Here is a 26,074-nt window from a genome sequence, read left to right as displayed (position 1 = left end):
ATGTAAAAGCCTAGTAAATCTAGTGAAAAATAGTAACAGAGATAAAATACATGTGAAATGTAACAGGGAAAAAAAATAGAATTAAGATGCATTTATGTTATAAAACTAATATATTTAACATTATCCTAACAGCAAAATCACACTTAAGTTAAATTTTTACTATTATTATTTTTTAGGGACCTATAACAGAAATTTCAGATACTGCTATTGACTCCAAAGGGACTGCTCGTGCACATAAGCCCAGCCACATACACATCTTTTAATGGAGCTGAGTTTTACTGTTTCACATAAAGACAGCTTTCATCAACATTGATAGAAATTCTGTAACCAAAGAGGTTTCAGAATCCAAAATATGAGATGTGATTTGTATTGCAGAATTCATGGATATGTTAAAAGTGAGCAAGTAGAAAATTAGTTAATATCAAAATTAGTTAATATCAACAAAAATAAAAAATCTTTACTGCAAACTTTTTAGTATATATGGGAAAATGAAGGAGATGATTCCATCCAATAACATTTAATGTCCTATATGTCATTAAAAATTAAAGTATTTTTAAAATGTCATTACAAACCTTAAGACCTTCTTGAAATTGTTCTGTTTTTTCTTCAATTATTTTTCTGTGCTCTTCAAAGATATCTGGCATTTGTGCATTCCACTGAAAAACATTCTTGTTCAGTCGTATGTCTGCTAGTGAAAAGCTGACATGTTCTATCAGGAAAGCAACACAATTTTCAGCATTCATTAACTTCTGCTGCAATTCAATCATGTCTTGTGTTTCTATTTTCTGTATACAGGCCTGGGAATATAAATTAAAAGGAAAGATATTTTACATAAATTAATACCAAAAGAATCGCTAAATAAATAACATTTAACTTTAAAGGCTAATTTTTTACTTTTTTGTTATTTTATGTAATAAATTTGGAAAAACATGATCTGAAAACTGTTTTCTCTGGAGCAACATGGCACTAGCTACTTTTGCAGTACATAACTTGTTATACATAATTTGTTAAGACTGTTGCCTTACTAGATATTTTACTGAATAAAACTTAAAAGAATTGCTGATACTACATGCACAAATCTTTGGACTAACAGAAACCAATCCAGACAGGCTATTGTAAATGTTGCAAATTTGGGTAAGAAGGTAGTCCATACTTCAGAAAGGGAAGAACTGGATGGCCCAGTTAAGATTAGGTCTTCCCTAGAAGAATATAAAGAATATGAACAACTACTGTATTGTTCATTGTGATTAAAATAAAACTTACACTGCTCTTTCAAATCTCAACAGTTGACAGCATAGCAGGCTGATACATGTAGCATTCTGTACGTTACTCTTAACAGAACAGCAATGCAGACATGTTTAAATGATAAATCTGTAACTACGCGCTCTGAAAGCCTCTAAAAGAGCAGCATTAGAAAAAACATTGGCCAGTTGGACAAATAATAGCATACCAGTATATAAAAACTACTTGATACCAATGGAAGATACAGAAAAATTTGAATAAAATGACACTGAGAAAACACTGGAAACATTTTTAGCTACGGATAAACTGTCCAGTAAACCTACACTTCTGCTCTTTTTTAACAGTAGTTTTTATGCATAGAGAACTTTGGCCTATTTAAAGAATACCCCAAATAGAGACTGATACATCTTTTCAGTAATGATGTGGGAGAACTGTTAGAAGGGGTCTGATGCTGGTAAAATATTACATGCTACATGTTAGAACTTGCAATTTTTTCTCCTCCAGCACAGAAGTGTAGTATTAAATGTATGTATCTTAAAGGCACCATAGTCTCAGCACAGATTGCAACTTCTAAACATTTTACTTTTTACTTGCAAAAATTATTCCCCTTATATTCCCCTTATATCCCCCTTATATTCCATGTCCAGCTTCACTGTAGCAGTTCAAATCACTCTGATCTAAATTTAGCCAACCACTCAGGCATCCAAATTATTTTAAGCACACATCTACATTCCACACATTTGAAATCAAGCATATACATCAGAACTTAGCTGAACAGCAAGAGACTAAGACACATGTTATAAGCGTGTATGCAAGTGCTTTGCTGAACAGAGCCTGAATACATCAAAACAACAATTGAGTTTTGATTAGAGAAGTGGCATTTGTAAGTGAGGAGATGGGATTTTACAGCTACCAAACTGCAGACCCTACATCGATGAAATTTTAAATGATAATTCAACACAGTATGTAAAGGTTAAGGTAAAGTTACTTCATACAACTTGCCAGTGAGTGCTTTTTGAAGTTTTCTTGTCAAGAACCAAACATATATTTAAGCTCCTTACATCAGAGGTTTCAAGTCATTGATTACTTTGGGATATTACAAACGGATCTTTCATGTCTTTCATGTCTAATTTGATTGCTCAGCTTTAAATCAGGGAAACCAACAAATATTCTTTGTTCAACTACACTATCTGTTCAGAAACCTGAAGAACACACAATTTAAATTTAATTCTACTGGTATGTTGTCCACACTGCAGAAACAATTTGTTGTCTTCTTATACTATAGTAGCCATTGGCTGCACTTACAATGCTCATGATCCTATTGACCAATGTTGAATTTAGGCTAGGAAATTTCCATCCTCCTTGGTATCAGCCAGTTATTCTTGCAAACTAATCAGAAGGTATCACATTTTTGTATTTTTAACAAGCAAATTCAAAACCCACTGAAACACTGTTAGTAAGATTTTTAACAGTTTAGGAAATTCTGTTTCCAAGGTTTTTTTTAACTTTATTTACAGATACGAGAGTTTTTATAGATGACACGCATCCTTTTCAGCAACAAAATCACATAATGATAGAAACACTTCCAGACATCCATTTCAAAATTCTCCCCCCATAGCACAGTTTTCTTTTGAAAAACAGTTACTTTCTCATTCATTCTTAAAAACGTCACCTTTAACTTGAAGGACAGATTAAGTGCATGTATTTTTTCAAAAATATCTGCTAGGTAGCATATGGCTGACAGCCACTTGTCATCACAGAAAATGACAGCAAATTTGGAACGCTTTGTAAAAGAAAAATGCATAATTCATCTTTAAATTCAACAATTCGCCATGAGATAAGCAATGAATCTCTGCATAGTACAAAACTTTTTCACAGTCATTACGCATCTTATTACAAACTTTTATGAAGATTCTACTATGTAAAGGTCTTGTTTTTAAAAAATTAACCACACTGATGACATCCTGTAGAACTTTGTGCACTTCAACTTCTTTCCCACTAGAGCATCAGAGAATCATTTAGGTTGGAAAAGGCCTTCAAGATCATCAAGTTCAACAATCAGCCTAACCTACTGAGTTCCATCACTAAACCATGTCCCTCAGTGCTACATCCACGTATCTTTTAAATGCCTCCAGGGATGGTGACTCCACCACCTCCCTAGACAGCCCATTCCAATGCTTAAACCACCCTCCCCATGAAGAAAGTCTTCCTAATATCCAACCTAGACAACCCCTGGTGCAACTTGAGACCATCTCCTTGCATTCTGTCACTTGTCACCTGAGAAAAGAGACTGATGTCCTCATCGCTGCAACCTCCTTTCAGGTAGTTGTAGAGAGTGATGAGGTCTCCCCTCCTCTCCTCCCTGCTACACAACCCCAGTTCCCTCAGCCGCTCCTCACAGATTTTTCTAGTCCCTTCACCAGCTTCATTGCTGTTCTCTAAACATACTCAAGCAACTCAATATCCTTCTGGTAGTGAGAGGCCCCAGATTGAATGCATTGACAAAAATCTTAAAGTAAAACTGGCCCCAAGACTGAGCCTTGGTGACCAGGCACAAACTGGATTGAACTCCATTCACTACGACTCTTTGAACCCAGCCATCCAGCCTGTTCTTCACCCAGCGAACCATGTAGCCATCCAAACCATGATCAGCCAGTTTCTCCAGAAGAGTAGTGTGGGAAATGGCGTCAAACACTTTATACTAAAATCAAAGTAAATGATGTCAATAGCTTTTCCCACATCTGCTAAGTAGGTATTCTTGTCATAAATTGAGATCAGGTTAGTCAGACAGGACCTGCACTTCATAAACCCATGCTGTCTGCTTCTGATCACTCGATTGTCCTCTATATGCTGTATGATGGCAGGCAAGATGATCTGCTCCATAACAGTCCCTGGGACCAAGGACAGACTGACAGGCCTGAAATTCCCTTGGATCCTCCTTCCTGCTCTCCTTGTGGATCAGAGTCTCATTGGCTAACCTCCTGTCAAATAGGAACCCCCGGTTAGCCAGGACCGCTGGTAAATTACTGACATGGGCTTGGCAAGCACTTCTGACAAATCCTTCAGTACTGTTGGGTGAGTCTTGTCCAGCCCCATAGACTGATGAACATTCAAAACATGGAGGAGGTCACTTACAGTTTCCCATTGAATTATATGGGCATCATCTTACTCCCTGTCACCATCTTCCAACTCAGACAACTATGTACCCTGAGAACAGTTGGTTTTACTAATGCCTTTTACGCCTCAGTCATTATCAAGTACTTTACAGCATGCCTATGAATAACACTGTGAATGAATTTCATGTGTGGTGCTCTGTAACCTTACCAGAAGCCTTTTTTTAATTTTATTTATTCTAGTCAAAGCAGTGGCTTTTTGGCCAACTTCTTGTCAAATCTGATTAAACCATCATTATTTTTACCTCATAACATGGCTGACAAAGAGCTCATACTAGAAGCATCAGCTCTGCCATTTTCTTATACAATGCTTGTGCTCATGACATTAGTATTATCTTCAAGCCACAGTTTCTCTGTGATAATCTTTTTAAGCCACTTGCCCATTTCACGATGGTTAGGTTAGTTAAAATTAGATAGTATTATCTGTAAAACCATTATGGGGAGCAGGATGTGGCCCTCACCATCCACGAAGAACTGGTTGGTGACCTGCTACGGCACTTGGATGTGCACAAGTCGATGGGGCCGGATGGGATCCACCCAAGGGTACTGAGAGAACTGGCAGAGGAGCTGGCCAAGCCACTATCCATCATTTATCAGCAGTCCTGGCTATCGGGGGAGGTCCCAGCTGACTGGCGGCTAGCGAATGTGACGCCCATCTACAAGAAGGGCCGGAGGGCTGACCCGGGGAACTACAGGCCTGTCAGTTTGACCTCAGTACCCGGGAAGCTCATGGAGCAGATCCTCTTGGGAGTCATCATGCGGCACTTGAAGGGCAAGCAGGCAATCAGGCCCAGTCAGCATGGGTTTATGGAAGGCAGGTCCTGCTTGACGAACCTGATCTCCTTCTATGGCATAGTGTCGCGCTGGGTGGACGAGGGAAAGGCTGTGGATGTGGTCTACCTTGACTTCAGCAAGGCTTTTGACACCGTCTCCCACAGCATTCTCCTCAAGAAACTGGCTGCTCGTGGCTTGGACTGGCGCACGCTTCGTTGGGTTAGAAACTGGCTGGATAGCCGGGCCCAGAGAGTTGTGGTAAATGGAGTCAAGTCCAGTTGGAGGCCAGTCACTAGTGGCGTCCCCCAGGGCTCGGTGCTGGGGCCGGTCCTCTTTAACATCTTCATCAATGATCTGGACGAGGGCATTGAGTGCACCCTCAGTAAGTTTGCAGATGACACCAAGTTAGGTGCGTGTGTCGATCTGCTCGAGGGTAGGAAGGCTCTGCAGGAGGATCTGGATAGGCTGCACCGATGGGCTGAGGTCAACTGCATGAAGTTTAACAAGGCCAAGTGCCGGGTCCTGCACCTGGGGCGCAATAACCCCAAGCAGAGCTACAGGCTGGGAGATGAGTGGTTGGAGAGCTGCCAGGCGGAGAAGGACCTGGGAGTGATAGTGGACAGTCGGCTGAATATGAGCCAGCAGTGTGCTCAGGTGGCCAAGAAGGCCAACGGCATCCTGGCTTGTATCAGAAATAGTGTGACCAGCAGGGCTAGGGAGGTGATCGTCCCCCTGTACTCGGCTCTGGTGAGGCCGCACCTTGAGTACTGTGTTCAGTTTTGGGCCCCTCGCTACAAGAAGGACATCGAGGTGCTTGAGCGGGTCCAAAGAAGGGCGACGAAGCTGGTGAGGGGCCTGGAGAACAAGTCCTACGAGGAGCGGCTGAAGGAGCTAGGCTTATTCAGCCTGGAGAAGAGGAGGCTCAGGGGCGACCTTATCGCTCTCTACAGATACCTTAAAGGAGGCTGTAGAGAGGTGGGGGTTGGCCTGTTCTCCCACGTGCCTGGTGACAGGACGAGGGGGAATGGGCTTAAGTTGTGCCAGGGGAGTTTTAGGTTAGATGTTAGGAAGAGCTTCTTTACTGAAAGGGTTGTGAGGCATTGGAACAGGCTGCCCAGGGAGGTGGTGGAGTCACCATCCCTGGAAGTCTTCAAAAGACGTTTAGATGTAGAGCTTAGGGATATGGTTTAGTGGGGACTGTTAGTGTTAGGTTAGAGGTTGGACTCGATGATCTTGAGGTCTCTTCCAACCTAGAAATTCTGTGTTTCTGTGATTTATTTGTGGATTTGTGTAACACTGAACACACAAACTGCAATACATCGTAACATGCTGAAAGTGAGAGTGCCACTGCAAACCCCTTTACATTGTGGAAAAACCAATCTTCCCTCAGGACACCTCATGCATGCACATGACACAAAATCCTCTGATACACAGACCAAGTGAAGGCACCAGTGTCAATCTATATATTAAATATTGTTAAAGATTAATTTCTCTCTCATTTTTTAGATAAAAAAAAACCTAAGTTCTAATATTTCCTTCATACACCCCAATGGATCGAGTTGTACAACCCCTGGGCTCCACATACCCTACTCTGAAGACTGTTGCCTTACAGGGTTTTGGTCTGAGCCTACTGGCACTCTTTCCAGCAATGCCACAGGACAAGTGACAGCAGAGACAAAGGACTGTTCCAAATAAGTAGTCTGATTGTAAGCGTGATGTTTTGGTGGGAAAAAGAGTTTGGCTGTATATTTAAGAGTCAGGCTAATTATATTTTGCCAAATGTGATATCCCACATGTCATGGCCAAAGATGACCTGTCCTTTGTTGTTTTGTAATAAAGATATAGCACCAGTGACTTTAACAGGTCCACAATCACACAAATAATGCGAGCAACTTGCATATGCTACTACTCAAAGACAGAGTAATAGTATTGGTAGCTACTTCTTGCTTGGACTCATTAAAAAGGAGAGAGTACCTTAAGTTCCATTAGTTCCTGTGTATTAGATGGAGTAGTAAGGGCTTTTTCTGATATTCTCTCAAACTCATCACATAGCCTGAAAAATATATAAAATAAACCATTAAGCATGTGTGTTTTGCTTTAACCACCCTTAGACAAATCATATATATTTATAAAAGCAAAAATGAGATTAACGTATGCTTTAAGCATTACAAAAGTTCAACAGTGGAAGCAAAATTAAATACATTTCAATACATGTTTTCAGTTTGATAGTTACCTCACACTTATGTCTTGATGATCTTTGAACATTTTTGCAATAACTTTTTCACAAATATTATCTGCTCGCTTTACCAAAGCATTTATTAATTCATCACAATGCAGCTCAAACATTCCTAGACGGAGATACTGCAATACAAATTTAAATTAGCAGAATGTTGAACAGCTTGTACCTATTTTCCTTCACTATCTTAAGCAGAATGTCAGGGACCTCACCTAGGAATTTAGTCAAATCAAAAAATGCTCTTAAAACTTTCCAATGAAGAAAGAAAAAAATATATAGTTATGAATAACTGTTCTTCTGTATGTGCATGTCAAAGTTTATATAAATTTTACTTCTATTGCTTTCAATCTTGACAATCTATAGCCTCATATAAGAAGGGCATCTGTTCTCTGTAAGAGGAATATTGTCTGGTGAAATTGCAGAGTTTGAGATGCATCTAAAATGTAATCTTGCTTTTCTCTTGGAAACACATGGATATGTGACATTTCTCAGGATTAAAAGGGGAGTCCGCCTCCTAGGGAGTCTCAGAATCCAATGCTTTCTTTGATTAGTGAGCAAGTAAGCTTGACTTCCATACACAGAAGCCATCATGACAAGCCTGTAAGTACTAGTTTTTCCAAAATAGAGGTCAGCACTGAATGCTAGAAAAGAAACAGTTTACAGAAAACCACTTAAAACTTCAAATTGTTTTTCTGAATGTGAGAGTAAAGGATTCTTGCCACCTGTTTTTTGTCTCCTTATAGAGACAAAAAGAAGTGGATCACATTAAGGATCCTCTATCTGCCTTTGACGCTTGGAAGGAATTTGGGTTGGGACCAGATCCACTCTTTCTTTTGTGCCTTCACATCCAGAAAGAACATACTCTGAATGCCTTTACAAGTCCCCTAAGAACATCTAGTAAAAAGAGCTATGTCTCACTGAAGTAGGGCTAATACACCCCAGAAATACTCACTCAAGAAAAAAATATTTATTTTTGTGAAAAAACTAGTTTATTTCACTTTAATTATCTCACACCTAATTATCAAATTTGACACTCATAGTACAAGATCAGTGTTAAAATTATGTCCATATCTCTTTATGAATATTATTATAATTTACCTTCCTAGAAGTATATTTTATTTCCTTACTGAGTTTCTGGTATTTTATAATTTCCTCTTTCATTTCTTCAAAGGTATGTTCCTCAGTCAGGAATTGATCAATATCTTGTTCAGCTTGTTTGTTTATCAGGGAGCTATACTTATCATACAGCTTGAGATGTTCGACAGGTGCAATACTTTCTTTGATAATTTCTTCTCTGATCATTTTCTTATGTTTGTCCAAGATCTCATCTAGGATAACAGGCTTCAAAACAGTTGATGGAGACTCACCTTTTGGCTTTAGGAAAAAATAAACAGAAATATACCACATTTTCAAGTTACTTCAAGTTAATTTTTTGCAGATCAGCTATATTTAGAAGATTAACAGGTTAGAAGAAAAATCAATTAAATGCTACTTTAAAGTCTTTCTAAATAAAGTTTGATTACAAATTATATTTTTTATACACAATGATTTAAATGCTACTCCCATTTTTTTTGAATCCTAGGTTATGAAACTCTGCCTCTAACAAGCAAGAAGTGCTGCTTCACCCAGAAACTCACAATTTTACATACTAGTCCAGCCCAAACAAATGCATCAACAATTTTAGTCAACATTGACTTTATTTTTCCAGGTTAGAACTATGGAAAACACTTTCCTGCAAACACTCAGAAGCTATAAAGCCTTGCTCCTGTGCATTTAGACATGCTTGAGATGTTTCTTTTCATTCATCTTTTCACAACTTTTCAGTGCTTTTATAAACAATAGCACTGCTATTCAGGTTTCTGCTTGGTTGGCTATGCTTTTAAGCATATTAATAGAAATGTTGAGGGTTGGTATCTTTATTTAAAATCAAAGTTGGTGCTAAGTAGAAAAGGCAATAATCTCCAAATTACATTCCTTCAATAGAAATGTTCACCTTCCATAGCTCTCTGGGAAACAGTCAAAATGCACCACAGGTATGGTTCCTTTCACTCTCTCTAAAGTAGAAACTAAGGTTCCTACACTGAAAACAATATACAATTCCAAAGCAAATAGATTAAAAATATATAATTTTAAATTACTTCACAAAATATTTTTTACTTAACCTGGATTGTTTCCAGTTTGACCTAACACTTTAATCTGGTTGAATGCACAAAACAGGTAAAATTGAAACTGCTTTAAAATTATGTTTGTTTGGTTGTTTTTTTTTTGTTGTTTGTTTTAAGATAGTCTACTCACAAGATTCTATACTAAAAAATGACAATACCTTCCAGCGTCAAAATAGGAGACATTTCCAGAATCCTGCAGAAACATCTTTAAAATTTGAATGCATCAATTTTTATTTATTTATTTATTTTGTAGTATATAATACATTTGTAATAGCTGCTGCTGGAAAATAGCTGATTGCTTTTTATTTGCTTAGAAAATAGTGATTGGGCCTTCTGATAATAAAATTATTTCAAAAAGTTCCAAATATCCTGAAAGGATATTACCATATTACTCTGAGCTCTGATAGTAAAACTATTCATTAAAATACCCACAAAGTAGATGTAGCAACAGTATATTAACAAAACAAAAACAATGAGGATTGTAATTTCTTACCCACTTAGAGAATAATTTGGTCTCAATTCTTGGTATATCACTGACAGCATTAATCATAACAGTATAGACATTCAGTAATATATCTTCATAGTCGTTAAAGTCAGGTTCAAATTTAATATGGTCATTCTCAAGGGTTACCCTCAGTATGAAACCTGGGTGTTCGTAGGCTCGGACTGATCTCTAACAAAAAAATAAAAACAGTAAAATATTAGTTAACCTAAACCATGTAGAAAGTGTCGAAGAATCATTAAGAATTATTCCAGCATATGCATTTTGAATTGTCAAGACTTTAACTGCATATAACAAACATTGATCTCAATAAAAATACTTGTGCAAATTGGAAATATGTCTTTGATAAAATTAACGTAAAATGGATATTCATTAAGATGAAATACAATATCATTTTTAGTTGACACAAGAGGCATCCTCTTCACACCAGTCAAAAACTTTTTTGAAGTTGTTTGCACAGACCAAGACAGTTGCTTTACAGCAGTAACCCCCACAAGTGTAGGAATATATGAAGGAGGAATGAAAACATATACTACCACAGTGTGACTCCTTACTTCCTTAGATTCTCTGCATATTTTTTCCTGGAGAAATATTTGTCTCCACAATAGACATGGTGTAAGTGTGAAAGAAGCACTCTTGTTGCTTATTTTTTTTGCCCAAGAACTAGTCTGCCAAAGCATGTAATAGGTACATACTAATAGTAGAGAGAAGATAAACCTTTTTCACAGATGGGGATTATAGACATACCTCTATGGTTCTTGCATTAGAACTGTGCAAGATGCCTGTGGCTTTTATACTAATGAATTCCTATTGTAAGTCTAACTAACTGTGGTGTCTTCCTGCATATTACCAGATTTAAAATGCCAGTATTTCCTTTCTGACGTGTTTGTTTTTTAAACTCCATTTAATAAACGATGCATTTCTAAAATATTTATATCTTTTTTTCCCCAAGAAGTCACCTGCCACCAGAGTTCATGCTTTCTTTTTCCCCACAAGTAAAATAAACAGGAAAAAAAAATGTAGGTACATAGATAAGCAATGTTTCTAGTATGAATATGAAAGACTACTTACTGCAGGTTGAACAATTAAATCTGTAAAGTCCTTAATAGAATGTACAAGTAAATGTTGCAGTTGACGAGTCATTAAAGTGGCAGCACAACTGAAGAAAGACTCTAATTTAGCATTGCTGGCATTGCTGGGTATTTGTTTTCTTTTATTACCTTGGTAAAAGATTTTCTGTACTTCTGGAAGCCACCTTAAAATAATACAATATTGTTAAGTTTTTCAAGTGATTAGCATGAATAAACCTGTAGTTTTAAGTTAATTGCTGTACAGGTACATACTGCATGCAATCAAAATATGTAGTAGTATACTTGGGAAACTAGTTTAATTTAATTAGCTCATATAGTAGTATCTTTACATTCAAAGGAAACGTCTCTGAAAATATTACCTACTATTATGGAGCCATATTTAAAATATGTTTTTATATGCTTTATTATCTATTAAGATAGATTGAATTGGTTAATTGCTTTTGTCTTCTATTTCTCAGGTAAACAGAAAACAGAAAGGCTTCACAGGCAGCGTAGTCCCAGGGGCTACGCAGTACCTTATGCAAGCCTTGTAACCTCAGTAGATGTTAAAATGTGAAAGCATTCCATGGGGAGTTCTGCCCAGTCACCCTTAGTGAAAATTAAATTGGCTCTGGTGCTGTAGGGAAACAGGAAGGAAGAAAGCAGAGATGTGCAGACTTCAGTTAAGAACAAAAAGATATCTTCAAAGCCAGAAATAAATAATATTTTTTTAAAAAATAAATAACTGCAGAAAACAACCATTATTAGAAAGATCAGATATATACAAAAAAATCAGCAGGGCCACAAAATACCTAAAAGAAACAAAAACTAGTAATTTTGACACTTTGTTTGAAAATTTAACTGCAGTAGAAAACTGCCTTTCTTTTGTTTAAAATATGGATATACAGATATTACAATACGGAACTATTTGTTTTTAAAAAACTTAGTCATACGCTAATGTCAATGAATCCCATTAATCAAACACTCTTTAGATGACTCTTGTTTCAGAAATGGATAAAAACTGAAATAACAAAATACATTTCCCTGTAACTTCAAAAATAAGGATGCACTGGATCGTACTTCCTAGACAGAATAGCTTTGGATTTTCCAATTTCCTGGATGACTTTAATCTGGAAAAATGAGAGTTCCTCAGCTTCCTGTTTATTGTGAAATATTTCCGTATCAAGAAGGCGTAAATTTCTGAAACAGAATATAACATGAATATTTTAGGAGCATAGTTATAGTACCCTGTTATTTATTATCTTTTTACCATAAAACATTTTTTCGTATTTCACATTTCAAACAATGTTAAATATATTTTAAACACTTAAATATAATTTTATTCTCAGAGATCATTATTATTACTTCTATTATTTCAGAACCCTCAAATATAAGTACTGCAGTACTGTCTGTACACATGATCTTAAACTGAAATAGTAATTACTACACTTGAGTACTAATATGCTTTTTCAGAATCAGAGTTTGTGCATATGTTTGAGTAACGTGTATATGTTAGTCATTATATAACATCAAACATTAAAACTTCTGAATGCTTCTGTAGTATAAGATTCCTAAACAATCCAAATTCCACGTGTGGCTTCTTGCTTAAAACTGCCTACATACAAAAGGAAATGAAGATGGCAAATGTGACATTAATTTTTGAAAATCATTCCGTGTGATTTCTGGGTAGGTACAGACAAGCAAGTTTGACCTTTATAGAGAAAAAGTTGGCAGAAACTCTTCAAAGCATAAAGTCAGAGTGCACACAGACAAATATAATATATTTGGGAAAATATTTTTTGAATAAAATCGTAATGTCCATGACCTGTACTCATATGTATATATTGTAGTTCCCCAGATTCTATGTGGTGACTTGGCAATCTTAAGATATCATCATTCATTATTTCCCTGAACAGATTCTGAAATCATTGAGCATCTGAAAACCTAAGAAATATAGATAACACTTACTTAAATGAAGTCTCCCATAAGTTCAGAACAGCTAACATTGAAGGATTTATTGCATGCAAATTTTCTTTCATGTAACTGTATGCTGTTGTGAAAGACTTATTCCAAGGTTTTGGCACCACTTCTAGTCTAAAAACAAAACAAACCAGAACACACACACGCACACACAGAAAACAAACAAACACAGCAGTATGAACATAGCTGTTCTAAGAACAAAAATATTTGTATATTTAAGATAATTAATTTCCAACCCCAGAGAAATTAGATCAATCTAGCTTTCTGTTGATTATTCAGATATTGCTATCTGCAAATATTGACCAAAAAAATAATAAGAGGGAAACATTGGCCAAGTCTTAAGAGATCTGTAACTTATTCATGGTATCTTATACCATGTTTTATCTTTAGAATGTAATAAAATCATCATACTTATAATATTTAATTAATTAATACACAATTTTCTACATTACGTTGAGTTTATGTTTATAAACATCATATTCCATTTGTTAAAGGTCATGATTATAGAGCCTTTTCATAAACCCACTGGGTCTGTTTTCAACTTTTTAAAAGCATTATGCTATTTTGGTGTTTTTTTTTTTTTTTTTTTTTTTTTTTTGTCGTTGTTTTTAAATATATACTCCTAACTTTTATTTTCTTTAAAAAATGTTGAACGAGGTAATTTACCATTTTCCACAGACAGTTGAATTTTACTGTTAAAATATTGAGTATTTCAGTTTAAGAAATACATATTGCAACCTTTATTACTTTTGTTGTAAACTCACATTATACAAGTGTAACTATAGTTTTTCAGTATATTTTGCATAGCCCCATTCAGGAACCAATGACAGAATTATTTTATTTTGTATAGCTAGAACCATTAAGTTATGACCTGCACTGTTTGTAACTGTCTCCACGTCTTCCTGAATGTTCTTAGAGTTATTACTCAGATATGAAATGGAGCATGATATTTTAACCTGTCTCAGATCCTTCTACCTCTCATCAAATCTCAGGCACTGGGTTTCCAATGAAAGAAGTAAGAGATGTAGAGATGTGATTATGTAGAATCCACCTCAGAGAACTCTGGGTCTAGATGAATAACTTCCATTTCTTCTTTAAGTGGCCTCTGCATATTCACATCATGAAATAACTTTCTAAATAATACTGTCCTGAAAGGATCATAGGAATTAAGTCATAGTTAGAGACTGAAATACTGCTCTGTCATACTGAGCACCAACTTGGACAATGAATCGATAGGCATTTTCAAGATCTGCATGTGACACTCTCTGTAAATGGCTCAAGCAAGGAACAAAAAGAGATTAAGCTCTCTAAAGCACAGCCTGGTTATTACTGGTTATTAAGGAATTTAGACAAGGCTCCAAAAAGTGTTAAACTAGCCACTTAGACATCTGCAAAACTGTAGCACCCTAAGCTTCTGCCAGTAAAGTAATTCTGGCTTGTGCTACTGCAAACAATCAGAAGTATCACTGAGCAAATCAGCAATTATCTCACACTTAGGGCAATTTCTAATTAACAGCTTAGCTATTCCCCCATTCAAGCCTCTTGACAAGCCTCCTTCAACTGTTTTGGTTGACCATGTGCTAAACTGCACATAAGCAGTGCTTTATTGACACTATTTTGGCAATTTTCATTCAAAAACAACCCTGGCATTAGGGTATGGCAGGAATAAGAATGCTCCAGCACGTATTGCCACCAAAAGAATTAAGTGCCAAAATTAGACAAACATTGACTGCATGAGAGAGAATACCATTAGGTTCTCAAACAGTAATGATTTTTCATACTGTTTTTTGAAAAACAAATCTAAGAATTTACTCAGACATTTCACCTCTCCAAGATTTTACTTTGATAGAAAAAATAAAAAATGATGCATCTTAGAAGGAGAAAAACAGTAAGATGGAAGAAATTGACCACAGTTCCGTATGTAGACAAATGTAACCTCAGTTCTGTATAGTGTCAAGATACTGAAACACTTTATTTCTGACAGAATAGCACAGTTCCAAGGGAACATCAAAAACATTCCTGACAAATATGTCATGTTTGTAATAGTTTTTTTTATTTCCATCTTCAAGTTCTGATATGAAACTTTAATCAATTTCTTAATAAATCTGTATTCCATAGGAGACAGAAAAAGTGTTTATAGGGAGTTGGGTTAAAAAAAACTAATATATCTTTAGAATAAAGATCATACTTCAGGTACTGTTAACAGAATAAAACTGTTTTACTGATGACTATTCTAGTAGGAGAATTTTTTACTTGAGTTTGGTGTGCAAGTATGTGACATAAGCTTACATACAAACTAATGTGATGTCCTACAAAATAACAGTTATTAGGAGAAATGAAAGACCTTCAAAGTCAGAAATTGTAGGATGGCCTCTTACCCAGGGAATAAAAACCCAACAAATTATTATATTACTCCTCTTTTCAAGATGTAAATTGCCTAAGTAATATCTGTCACAGCCATCCTCCTATATACTCCATAGCATGCCATTTGGTATTTAAAAGCTTATACCTCAAACCACAGGCCAGAAATATTATTTATAACCAAACCTTTTCTGGTTTTAAAATCACACAGTAATACTACCCCCAAAGCAGAATCTGGTTGGTATCAGCGGACATATTCTGTTTCTACTGTATTCGTAAGATTTCATGCACCTACAAGGCAAATTTATTTACTAGTTCAAGCCTATACCTACAGAAGAGGTACCTCTTTACTTTCAAATCTCAGTAAGAAATAAAGTATGTTCTAGAAAAGTTGATACTAGGCTGATCCACGCTGGGCAGATGTGTGACCGTGGGAGTAGTGCTATACTCGCTTTCAGTAGCCTGCAGAGATCTTAAGGCAAATGTGAATGGAATGGAGATAGTCCTTTACTCTAAACGAATGCCACATCTACCCACTAGAACATGGAGGTTGCTACATGCTGGATAACCCAGCCAAAAAAGCTAGGCACCTATTAATGTTTTACTACATTTTGGTGAACTGCTGTGAGAGACAAAAAGTCTGTATGTACTACATTCTTAAACCTGTATGTATTGAGCCAAAATGTAACAATCTGTAAACAATACAGAGCTTCAGTGAAATCAGTGCAGAACGGGGCATTGTTCCATCGATTACAACGCAAGTCATACACAAGGATTTGCCCTGCTATATCCCATTTTCAAATGCTGTGGGGTTAAATGGGAGATTTCTTACTAGTTAACCACTGCAAAAACAAAATCAATTGCAAACAATTATTCAAGGTAGATATATGTTTTTCAGGGTTTTTCCAGAGATGCTATATAATCATTACTTGAACTTAGATAATTAATAACTAAATCTTATTTACTGTTACTGTTTTGTGTAGTGCTCCAGCTGGCATCAAGTAACACTACCTAAGACTATTCCTTACCCATGCTGTTCTACCCCACTGTTCTCCTGTCAATGTTTTTGAATATTTTCTTACTCTGCACGATGAGGTAGAAGAGAATCCTTCTTCTCGTCTTCTTTTTCTCTTGTATCTCTTAAAACGAAGTCAACTGAAAAAGGGTAAAAGAAAAAAATAAGTAAAATAGAATACCAAGACGAGAATAAAGCTTATCAAAGGTATAAAGACTACCAAAATACACAGCTCACTGAAATGAATGGTTTTACTTGGATATGCATGAAAATAGATTTAGTAGAAAGTTATACTATTAAAAAGGGCTTTGCAAAACATTCTTTTTTAAGTTTTGAAAGATCAGAAATACTGAATAACATTAGCTTTCAACCTTACAAGGGTAAGAAAACCAACATATTATTTAAGTTAAAATGTACCTCTAACATCTAGGAGAGCACTTCATATAATTCTTCCACATTGGTTGCTCTCAGCAGGGACCAGAACTTGACAACAAACATTTCTGAGTATTAGCAACTTAGGATAAAACAAGAATAAAATACTAGAAATGTACCTATAGCCTTTTTTACACTCAGAAAATAGTCTTCTTTCATTTCATCTGTCAATGAACGTACATGTTCATCAAATACTTTCAGATGATGCGGAATTAAAGCTAAGACGTGATCTAGCCACGATACATCCAGTGGGGCTACGTTTCTTGTATCAATTCCATGGTGAATGTAATAGTAGTATTTCTGCAGGATAAAAGATTGCATTGGTCAAGTCCACTACCAGATAGCCTTAGCCATTGCTAGAGCAAGTTTCACTGACATACAGACTTATTTAGTAAAAATAAATGTAATTAGTGCTAAGTGCTTTTTTGTTTTCACAATTCTGTCATTGTCATCTTGTCAATTTTTACAATAAATGGCTAGCACTATTTTTCATTTAATATTCTTGAAAACAGTCTTTAGCTACCACAATATCTTTCTCTATTGGTGTAGAAGAATCTGATATTGGAGGCTGGATTCCATCACGGGGTTCTTCAGGAAGATCTTCCTGCCTGACACAAAAACAAAACAAATAAATGGAAGAGTATACATCAAATTCTTAGATACATTTTACTGGCATAAATAATACATAGTCACCCTATATGTCCATTCTGAAAAAAAAGGTAACTGGCAAAATTTTACAACAAGCACAAGACATTCTGATTCAAAATGAACACTGAAGCATCTGACCAAGTTTGTATTTCACCTCCTAAGTTTCAGCTTTTAAAGTCAGTGATATAGTTCATACTCATTTACACACCTTATTTTGCTTTGTAATCTTAGAACAATTAAAATTATTTAAAAATTTGATTCCTTTATCAAAAAGTACATTATTCAAAGATAAGGAGACTCACAATATAATGTTAACAAGAGCACTTCTGAAACGTTCTTGGTTTTTTTTCAGATGACTGCTGCTCTGCAATTTAGAAATTGATGGTCCAGCTTCATCATCTCTAGAATCCTGTATCTTGAGTCTCTTGTATCTTGCCTTTAAATATTCTCCTTGCAGAAAGTACATTTTGAAGTTAAAAAAAAAAAAAAAAAAAAAGGTTAAATGTATTGCACATTTACTTAAGTTTCTGACAAATTTCCATTAGTAGAACTAATGTTAACCTTACCAGGTGGATATTCATTTTTTACAGTAAACTCTTCTGACTCTTCAGCTTCCTGTTCTTTACTCAGATGGAATAAAGGACAAGTCTGCTGCCATGGTGGCTTAGATCTTGCCTGGAATAAATATTTGTATTTTATTTTTACATTTGTCATAGGTTTTTCTAACACTGATGACATCTTAAACATAGTAAGAAATAAATAATAATAATAATAAATTATTATCACATAAATATATTATTATAGCATAAATAAGGCAGCATAAAAATCAGACAGTAAACTACTACTTATATGTTGACCTAAACTTCAAAATATCCAGCGCACAATAAATTAGCATATTAGACTTATATGCAAGTATTCTTATACTCTCTAGTTTTATACCTTACTTAAATATCTACATTTTTTTCAAATACTCTTTGTTCAAAGTTTTGAAAATATTGAAATGTATTTCCAAATATTGAAATATTTGGAATTAAATGCTCTGCATGCAGATATGTAGTGCAGAGACAGTGAATATACCTGATTCCACTTCAGCATACATCTGAATGGTCTTTATGTAAACATGCTGTGATACATACTTGAAAATGAAAGCTATAAAAAAAAAAACAAGAAAACCACCTGAGACAACTGTGGCAGTAAATTCACTGTTCTTTTTGCCAACTTCCCTTTGCCACTTGGACCAGCCTTGAGAAAATAAAAAATAAAAACACAAACATTTTAATTAGTACTAATATTAGGCTCCTGAAATACTTGAACTTGCAATCTTGCTATAATTCAATTTTTCAACTCTTACAATAATTTTATACATACAACTTCATATAATTTCCCTACTCTTTCCAGCATGTTTTCATGTAAAATTTAACTTTCTCAAATACCTTTGACAAATTACAGTTCTGAAAAAAAATAGTTTTATGTTGGGATGCATTTATGTAACCTTTTTGTCAACATATCCATTAAAGCCTTAAAAGATACCATGAGCTAATATAGATATACAACTTGGTTTTTCATTCAGATTCATCAGCCAACATTTTTTAAAAACACAAAATGGTCCTTTCTTCTAAACTTCCATTTAAGAGTGCCCAGGATTCTCTGCATTTCCAGAACACTGACCCCTCAGTGCCTCACATGCAGTGTCTGTCCAAAACTGCCCTCTGACCATGCCCTGGATTCTACCAACCATGTTTTAGCACTGCAGCTTACTAAAAACAAACAAGACAGACTAGTTGTAAAATTATTTAAAATTGGCTAACAGGAGTGCTTTTGTCTATCCTTCCATTTGTCCTTTGTTTCAGCCTGCCACCAATGCCCCAGCACTGCCCACCCCACCTCTTTTCATACAGATGTGTTTGCAGTAACACTGTGCACCCATGCTACTACTGTCCTCATCCTGCTTTGTTTCTTATGCAAAGGCTGTGGAATGGAGGAAAGACAGAAGCCAAGGAGGTTTGTGCATACATACACAAGCTACCTTTAAGCAGGCCGGGTTTAATACCATTTGCAATACAGTTGCTGTGCTGTAGAACTCCCCAAACTTTAGGCACTTAACTATTCACATGAATTTTGCAATTCTGAAGCAAGACAAAAAATACCAAACCAGGCTCCAAATAAAACCTCTTTTGACAGGGTAGGATTTGACCAAGTGATATAGAGATATATATCAGTTGTTAGCAATCTCTTCATAAATTGACTTGCTGTGTAAACACACAGTCCAACTTGTGAAAGAGGAGCAAACACATTCCCACTCCAGGAAGTTCCCCTGAGCACGATGGGGAGAAACTCCTTGCCTATCACTAGCAGTGGGAGGGAATCACACAGCAAAGAAGGAAGAATCCTGTTTCCAAATCAACAGTACTACTCTTTCAAAGAACAAAAAATCCACCACCACCACCCCTAGATGAGATATTAAACCCACCTGGATTCACCTGGAACTGGTGAACAGGAGTGCTCAAAACACCAAGCAGGCAGATCCTGGTATTTTTAATCTAGTTTTTTGCCTATCACAGAAAAGTGACTAAGACTTTGCCACAATAATCACAGATCTCTTTCAGTACATCAGTTACTGCTCTCACCAATCTATCTTCCAACTAAGCAGAGTACACGTGCAAGATTTTTCACACACAATAAATTCTACCAGCTCTAACAGTCTTGTAGGCTGGAATGACAAAAACAAAACAAAACAAAAGATTTACATGACAACTCTCATATTTGTCATATTTGAGCGGTTGTAAATCTACAGAGAAAATATGAAGCCATTTATTTCTCTGTCATATAACATATTCAATGGGGGAAAAAAACTCCATACCACAGATTGTGTGACAGCTACCAGTCTTTTGTGATACTAGCAGGAATATGTCTCCTAATAGTGAACGTGCAGTGCATCATAAAATGGCTGCTTACCAAGCTGATAAGCCTCTAGGACACACTGGAGCCTACAGACAGAGTTTGGAGGAGTTTGACTATGGCTTTATACAACCACACTATCAAAGAATTGTAGAAAAAAAGTAGGCTGGATGGGACCTCTAATTATAGGCTGAAGGGGACCTCTCCTGCTCCAATCAGTATTTATTAACTACAAGAAGTTAGGTCAGATTGTTCAGGGCCTTGTCCCATTGAAATACAAAACTCGAAAGGCACTGCCTCTCTGGGCAAATTCCTCCACTGCTTAATCATCTCTTTGTGAAGAATGTCATCCTTATACACGGTCAGCGTTTTCCCCACCACCAGAGAGCATTGCTTCTTCTGGGTGGTGCAAAGCACCAAGAGGGATCTGACACCATCTTTCTCTATAGTTCAGGTAGTGGAAGACAGTGGACACCTGGAGGGTGAACAAAAAAGTTCCCTCAGGTCCTCTGCATACCTAAGAGCTGCAGCCTCCCAGCCATCCCAGCGGTCTGCTGGACCCTGGCTTGTCAGCAACCTTCTAGCTGCTGGACCCTAACTGGATTCACTTCTGCTGCTTCTGAATCTCAAGTACAGACATTCTCTTTGTTTTCCACATAACTGGACTGAAATTTAGAACTCATTGTTTCTCTACTCCAGATTCTACAGCAAGATGGGAACACTATCTGCTGTCCTCTCAAGGGCATGGACAGGAGGAATGTTCTCTTTGTATAGGAGAAAATGCTTTTGAACTTCCAGAGGAGTACTAGCTATTGCTCTCAGTGATGACGTCTATAGTCTCAATCCTTAGATTCCTGGTTAGGAACAAATAATAGAAACCTGGGTATTCTTATAAATAACAGGGATACAAAAATGACCAAGACTGTATCTTGTCTTCATATGCAACATTACACAGATTGTTTCAGTTTTCTTTTGCTGAAAAACAAAATTCAGCACCACAGTTTATAACTCCAATCTGCTGGTAATGACAAATTCAGTGTTGAGATTAGCCAATGTTTTTTAACGACACACAATAAACTTATACCAGCAGTGAGATGGACAAAAAAGAGAGTCCTGGAAGTGAGGACTGTCTCTAATAGCTAGGAGCGTCTGATGCATGCCCACTAACACGCACAGCAAAATACCCAGTAAGAGAAAAATTGGTGAGCTTTTAATCCACTGAGGGAAGTTACGGATTTCACTCAACATATTTCAGACACTGCTTTAGAGGAAAACATATCTGAGTGAGGAAGTCAGAAACAAAAAAACAACCTACCAAGCCTAAAAGAACAGGATTGTCTTACACAACAGAACATGATTTAAGAGAGCAGACTCTTCCTTGTAATTAAATTAACCAACTACAAACCAATCAAGCCACCAGAGGAAAGATACAAATTAATATTGGTTAATGCCCAGTGATAAAAAAATCACACGCATAGTTAAACGTTTCTATTGGAGTTTATCTTCAGCATCTAAGGTTTCTGCAGTTCTAGAAACAGACTGAATAAACTAAAATATCTTCGTACTTTATAAGGAAAAAAAAAATAAATAATTCAGAAGCTTGCTTCAAGCCCGTTCTTTAAACCCAGACGCCAAAATCTGGTGAGGAAAGAAAAACCACCCCTCCGGCCCCTTCGGCAGCCAGGCGCCCCTCAGCCCCTACCTGCTGGCTGCCCATCTCCGCGCACGGCGAGGGCGGGCTGGCTACGTTGACGGGACGCTGTTGCCCGGCAGCAGCGCGCGCCCCAACGGCCGCTCCCAACGGCCGCTCCGCGAGCCCATTGGAGGCGGTGCGAAGGGGGCGCGGGGCCCCGCCCCCACCGCTCCTCGTGTGCGCGCGCGAGGCCAGGGCTGCCTTTCCTGAGGCGCTGCGGCGGGCACGCTGCGGGTAGCGGGGGCTGAAGACTTCGCTTCGGCGGTGGCTGTGACAGGGTGAGGCCCCCGAAGCTGGAGGGTACGGCACGGAGCCCGCTCTGCTCGGCCCGGAGGTTGCCCGCGGCGCGCAGCGCTCTGAAGCAACGCCGCGCGCCCCTGGGATGCCGTTTCACTCACCTCTGTTACGAGCAAAGGGAACTGCGTGGTTGATGAGCGGCTTTATTTGAAGTGTGGTGGCCCCTTGACGCTTTAAATGCGATGGAAATGTTAGAGGCTTCAAACGGAACTGTCATTCTTTACCTCAATGTAACAAAATGTCACAAAGCAGCTGTAATTAGGTGTTATTCTCCCAACATGCAACCCATTGTCTTAAGCAGCAGAACCGTCGTCTTGAGGAAGCCTCACCCAGTACCTGCTGCAAAGGAGAACCTGAGAGAACAGCACCAAACTTTAAGCCACGTCCTAGCTTGCAAAGTCCTAGCTTGCATTCGGCATACAATTAAGGAGGCCTCAGGTGTGCTCGGTGAGGTAGCCTGCATGGTAAGTTTAAGCAAGGTTACCCACAGGTGTTGTAGTTGAGGAAAAGCAATTTGCCAGCTGATAATCAACTGAAGGGGTGACGTTTGGGAGGCTTGTTTTAAGCTGTTGCAATGTATTTTCAGTTTATTATTGCTATTTTTTCACTGAGATTGTCCTCCAAGGAGAAAGTGCTTGATACCCTTTTGGGGCCTGCCAACTCCAGCAAAATGAGAGTTAAGATTGAGAAGTATGTACTGTTCACTGCTGTTTAAGTAGGCATTCCTTCGTAGCTTTTAAGTTAGCAGATGAGTGAATTCAGCTGCCTGTTTTTAGGCTAAGCACTGAGACAAGTGTGCTCCAACTAAACATATATAAGTTCAGCTGTGCTTTCAGAAGCATTCTTAATTAACTCTGATGTCTAAACCACAACAACAACCTAAGGTTTTTCAGGTGCCATGTCATGCAGTTTGAAGTTAGTTGATTTTACACACAACAGCTGTTGTATTAAAACCACCTGCCTCTGCCCCAAACAAGTAAGCAAACTAAAGAATATAATAAATAAAAACCTTTCAGTTTCCTTGGCGGTGAATGGATGTGCCCTGCATTATGAATCTGATGCTGACCAGTCCAAAAAAAATGTTATGATTAGTATGATTTCTAACATTTTGCTGTGGTCATGTTTGGATTTCAATGGGATATGAAGCAGCTGTTGCAACGTGAGATAGTTTGTGTGAATTTTAAATAAGCGGTTTTGAATGTTGTCATGCTACTAATGCATAAAAGATGGTAACTCAGCAGTGGAGTTAGCCTGCTGGAAAATCCCTACAAATGACCTCTGGCTCAGGGCTGTTACCTATGAACTGTACATAGAGCATTGTAAGACACAGAGTTTTAAACTTAAAAGTCCCTATGATAAAATAACACAGGCAAAGAACCAGTGGGGAATTTTTTGCTTTGTCCAGTTGTAGAAAATGCAGCATTGGTTGGAATTTCAGGCTCATTTCCTAAAATAGTACCAAAGCTTTGATCCTGAAGCGAGAAATACCCTCATACTCAAACACATGGTAGGGAGATTTAAACAAGCCCTATGCTGTATTAGCTATAATACATAACAATCTACTCGAAGAACAGGAAATCCTTGCTATTTCTCTTTAATGATGAGGTATTCAACTATTAGAAACCATGTATACGAAGGTAGTAGCACTTTCAGTGCATGTTGCCATATACTGTTGGGCGTTACAACTCCTGTTAGAAAGTGACTTTTTTTTCATTATTTCATTAGGAAATTGAAAATGCTTCAATTTTTAAGTGACGTAGTTACTGGCAAGCTTTGTGTGTTTTGATAAGAACCAATAAATAACGCTTAAAAGTACAGTCTAACAAATGTAATGACTCTTGTATGTACAAGAATTTTAAATTCCTAGATTTGTGTATTACTTTAAAAGTAATTTCAGGAAGTTTTTATTTCCTCAGAGGCACCTACAGTCCCAGTTAAAAAAAAAAAAAAAAGTCCTCATTTACTATCAAGAATATCATAATATGAATACTTTGTGCTCAGCATAGGTAATGCTGACTTGCTAACTTTGTCTGTAAAACACATTTGTCACAGGAAGATTTCATTTGTGCTTTTCTCAAAAGTGAAATCTTCATTTCACTGAATGGCAACAGTTTTGTGACAGGTGTTACCAGGTCAGAAATCATCCTTCATCTTCCCGTTGTATTGTGAAAACAGCAAAAGCTATCACTGTCACATCAAATGATTGATTCTTTGAATATTTTGTGTGTTAGCCTAGCCTTTATTTATTAAGTCTGACTACCTAAGAATTTTTACATCATAACTCATGTACCTGCTTTTGGTTAAGGAATTTCCTTATACTCTCATGCAGTGATAGGCGGCTTGGCAGTTCAGCTCTGTAATTGTACCATTAACTTGGTAAACTTTCTATACGCTAATTTATCTTGTATCTTGCTCGCTCCTCTAACGTTGAGATGGCCAAGCAATATTTTCCAGTCTGTCAGCTTCCAGGTTCTTAAGGCACAGGATGACTGGTTCCTGAAACAAACGCATATCAATTACATGCTTTTATCTTGCCCTGAATTTACAGTGTATTTTTCCAAGTATAACTTAGTTTATTTGGCAAGAACACAGTCACAACTGGCTTGTTAAGAAGATGGTCAATTATCATCTCAACCATGTATTTTTCTAGTATCTCCTTCCTTAGAAAGACTTCTGAAAAGGCAGAAAGTTGAAGGTGTTTAAAATCACTCCTAGTATTAAACAGAACACTTTGTTTTCTAGACAATCTTTTAAAATAAAGTAGAACAGCATTCCTGGTAAGAATTTATAGAACTTATACAGGAAACAAATAGTCAAACTATTTCTGAACTTTAAGCTGCAAACAACAGCAGAATACAAACACAAGAATACACTATTTCTTTCACTAAAAAAGAAAGCTCATTTGTGCATTTCTAACAATGGGAAAGCTTTCATTTCATCAATGAAATGTGCCTTTGTAAGAAATGCAGTGTTCAGGCCATGAAAATGAGTTTTCTTTCTTTTGAATGTAAACTCCTTTCCTAAAGTTTTTGTGGTGTTGTTGCCTTTTTTTTAAAAAAAAAAATATATATATATTTTTGACTTCTACTTGAAAATTAAACAAATGTACAGTTAGTGCCATAGGAGGCTAATATTTGTGTAACAAACATTCAATTTCAATTTCTTTACATGGCAAAAGCCATTAGAATCTACCATAAAAAATACCACCTCAATAAATACTGTAAGACTAAACTATTATGTATATCGGAAACATCTTTTTATGTATAAAATACAGACACATTAAAGATGTTTTAGCAACTTAAGTTCATGATTCATTAGTAGTAGTCAGCATGGTTTCACTAAGGAGAAATCATGCTTGACCAGCTTGATAAACTTCTACAACGAAACAACTGGCCTGGTAGCTGAGGGGAGAGTAGTAGATATTGTCTACCTCTACTTCAGAAAGACTTTTGATACTATCCCATGTAAGGTCCTCCTATACGAAATATTGATATATGGGGCTGTGTGATGGTTTTACTCGAGTGGGCAGCCGAGCTCCACCACAACTGCTCTCTCACTCCTCCCCTCCTCAAAGAGGAAGGGGGAGAA

General features: G+C 37.0%; 1 protein-coding gene across 9 annotated transcripts in view; it reads right to left on the bottom strand.

Annotated features, from left to right (window-relative positions):
* The window catches only part of DNAH7 (dynein axonemal heavy chain 7), a 104,574-nt gene extending 81,505 nt beyond the window's left edge, over positions 1-23,069 (bottom strand). For 5 of the 9 annotated variants that reach the window (XR_004752556.1, XM_035332222.1, XM_035332225.1 and 2 more), the window contains exons 1-15: positions 22,199-22,301; positions 18,775-18,840; positions 18,165-18,273; positions 17,901-18,048; positions 17,474-17,558; positions 17,070-17,250; positions 16,586-16,658; positions 13,131-13,256; positions 12,243-12,362; positions 11,164-11,347; positions 10,084-10,263; positions 8,524-8,799; positions 7,423-7,550; positions 7,164-7,242; positions 573-797 (exon numbers count right to left, since the gene is read on the bottom strand). Coding sequence is in view for 8 of the 9 variants with exons in the window: in XM_035332222.1 (XP_035188113.1) it covers positions 573-797; positions 7,164-7,242; positions 7,423-7,550; positions 8,524-8,799; positions 10,084-10,263; positions 11,164-11,347; positions 12,243-12,362; positions 13,131-13,256; positions 16,586-16,658; positions 17,070-17,250; positions 17,474-17,558; positions 17,901-18,048; positions 18,165-18,273; positions 18,775-18,840; positions 22,199-22,213 (1,995 nt within the window). In the remaining variant the exon portion in view is untranslated. Of the gene's footprint in view, positions 1-572; positions 798-7,163; positions 7,243-7,422; positions 7,551-8,523; positions 8,800-10,083; positions 10,264-11,163; positions 11,348-12,242; positions 12,363-13,130; positions 13,257-16,585; positions 16,659-17,069; positions 17,559-17,900; positions 18,049-18,164; positions 18,274-18,774; positions 18,841-22,198; positions 22,302-22,710 lie in introns of those variants that run through there. The other 4 variants (XM_035332223.1, XM_035332229.1, XM_035332228.1 and 1 more) reach the window with 4 other exon arrangements.
* Between the last annotated feature and the right edge of the window lie 3,005 nt (positions 23,070-26,074).

This window comes from Oxyura jamaicensis, chromosome 7, assembly GCF_011077185.1.
Source record: "Oxyura jamaicensis isolate SHBP4307 breed ruddy duck chromosome 7, BPBGC_Ojam_1.0, whole genome shotgun sequence".
Lineage (NCBI taxonomy): Eukaryota > Metazoa > Chordata > Aves > Anseriformes > Anatidae > Oxyura > Oxyura jamaicensis.
Note: the sequence above shows the minus strand (reverse complement) of the source record. Positions and strands in the feature narration are given on the sequence as shown.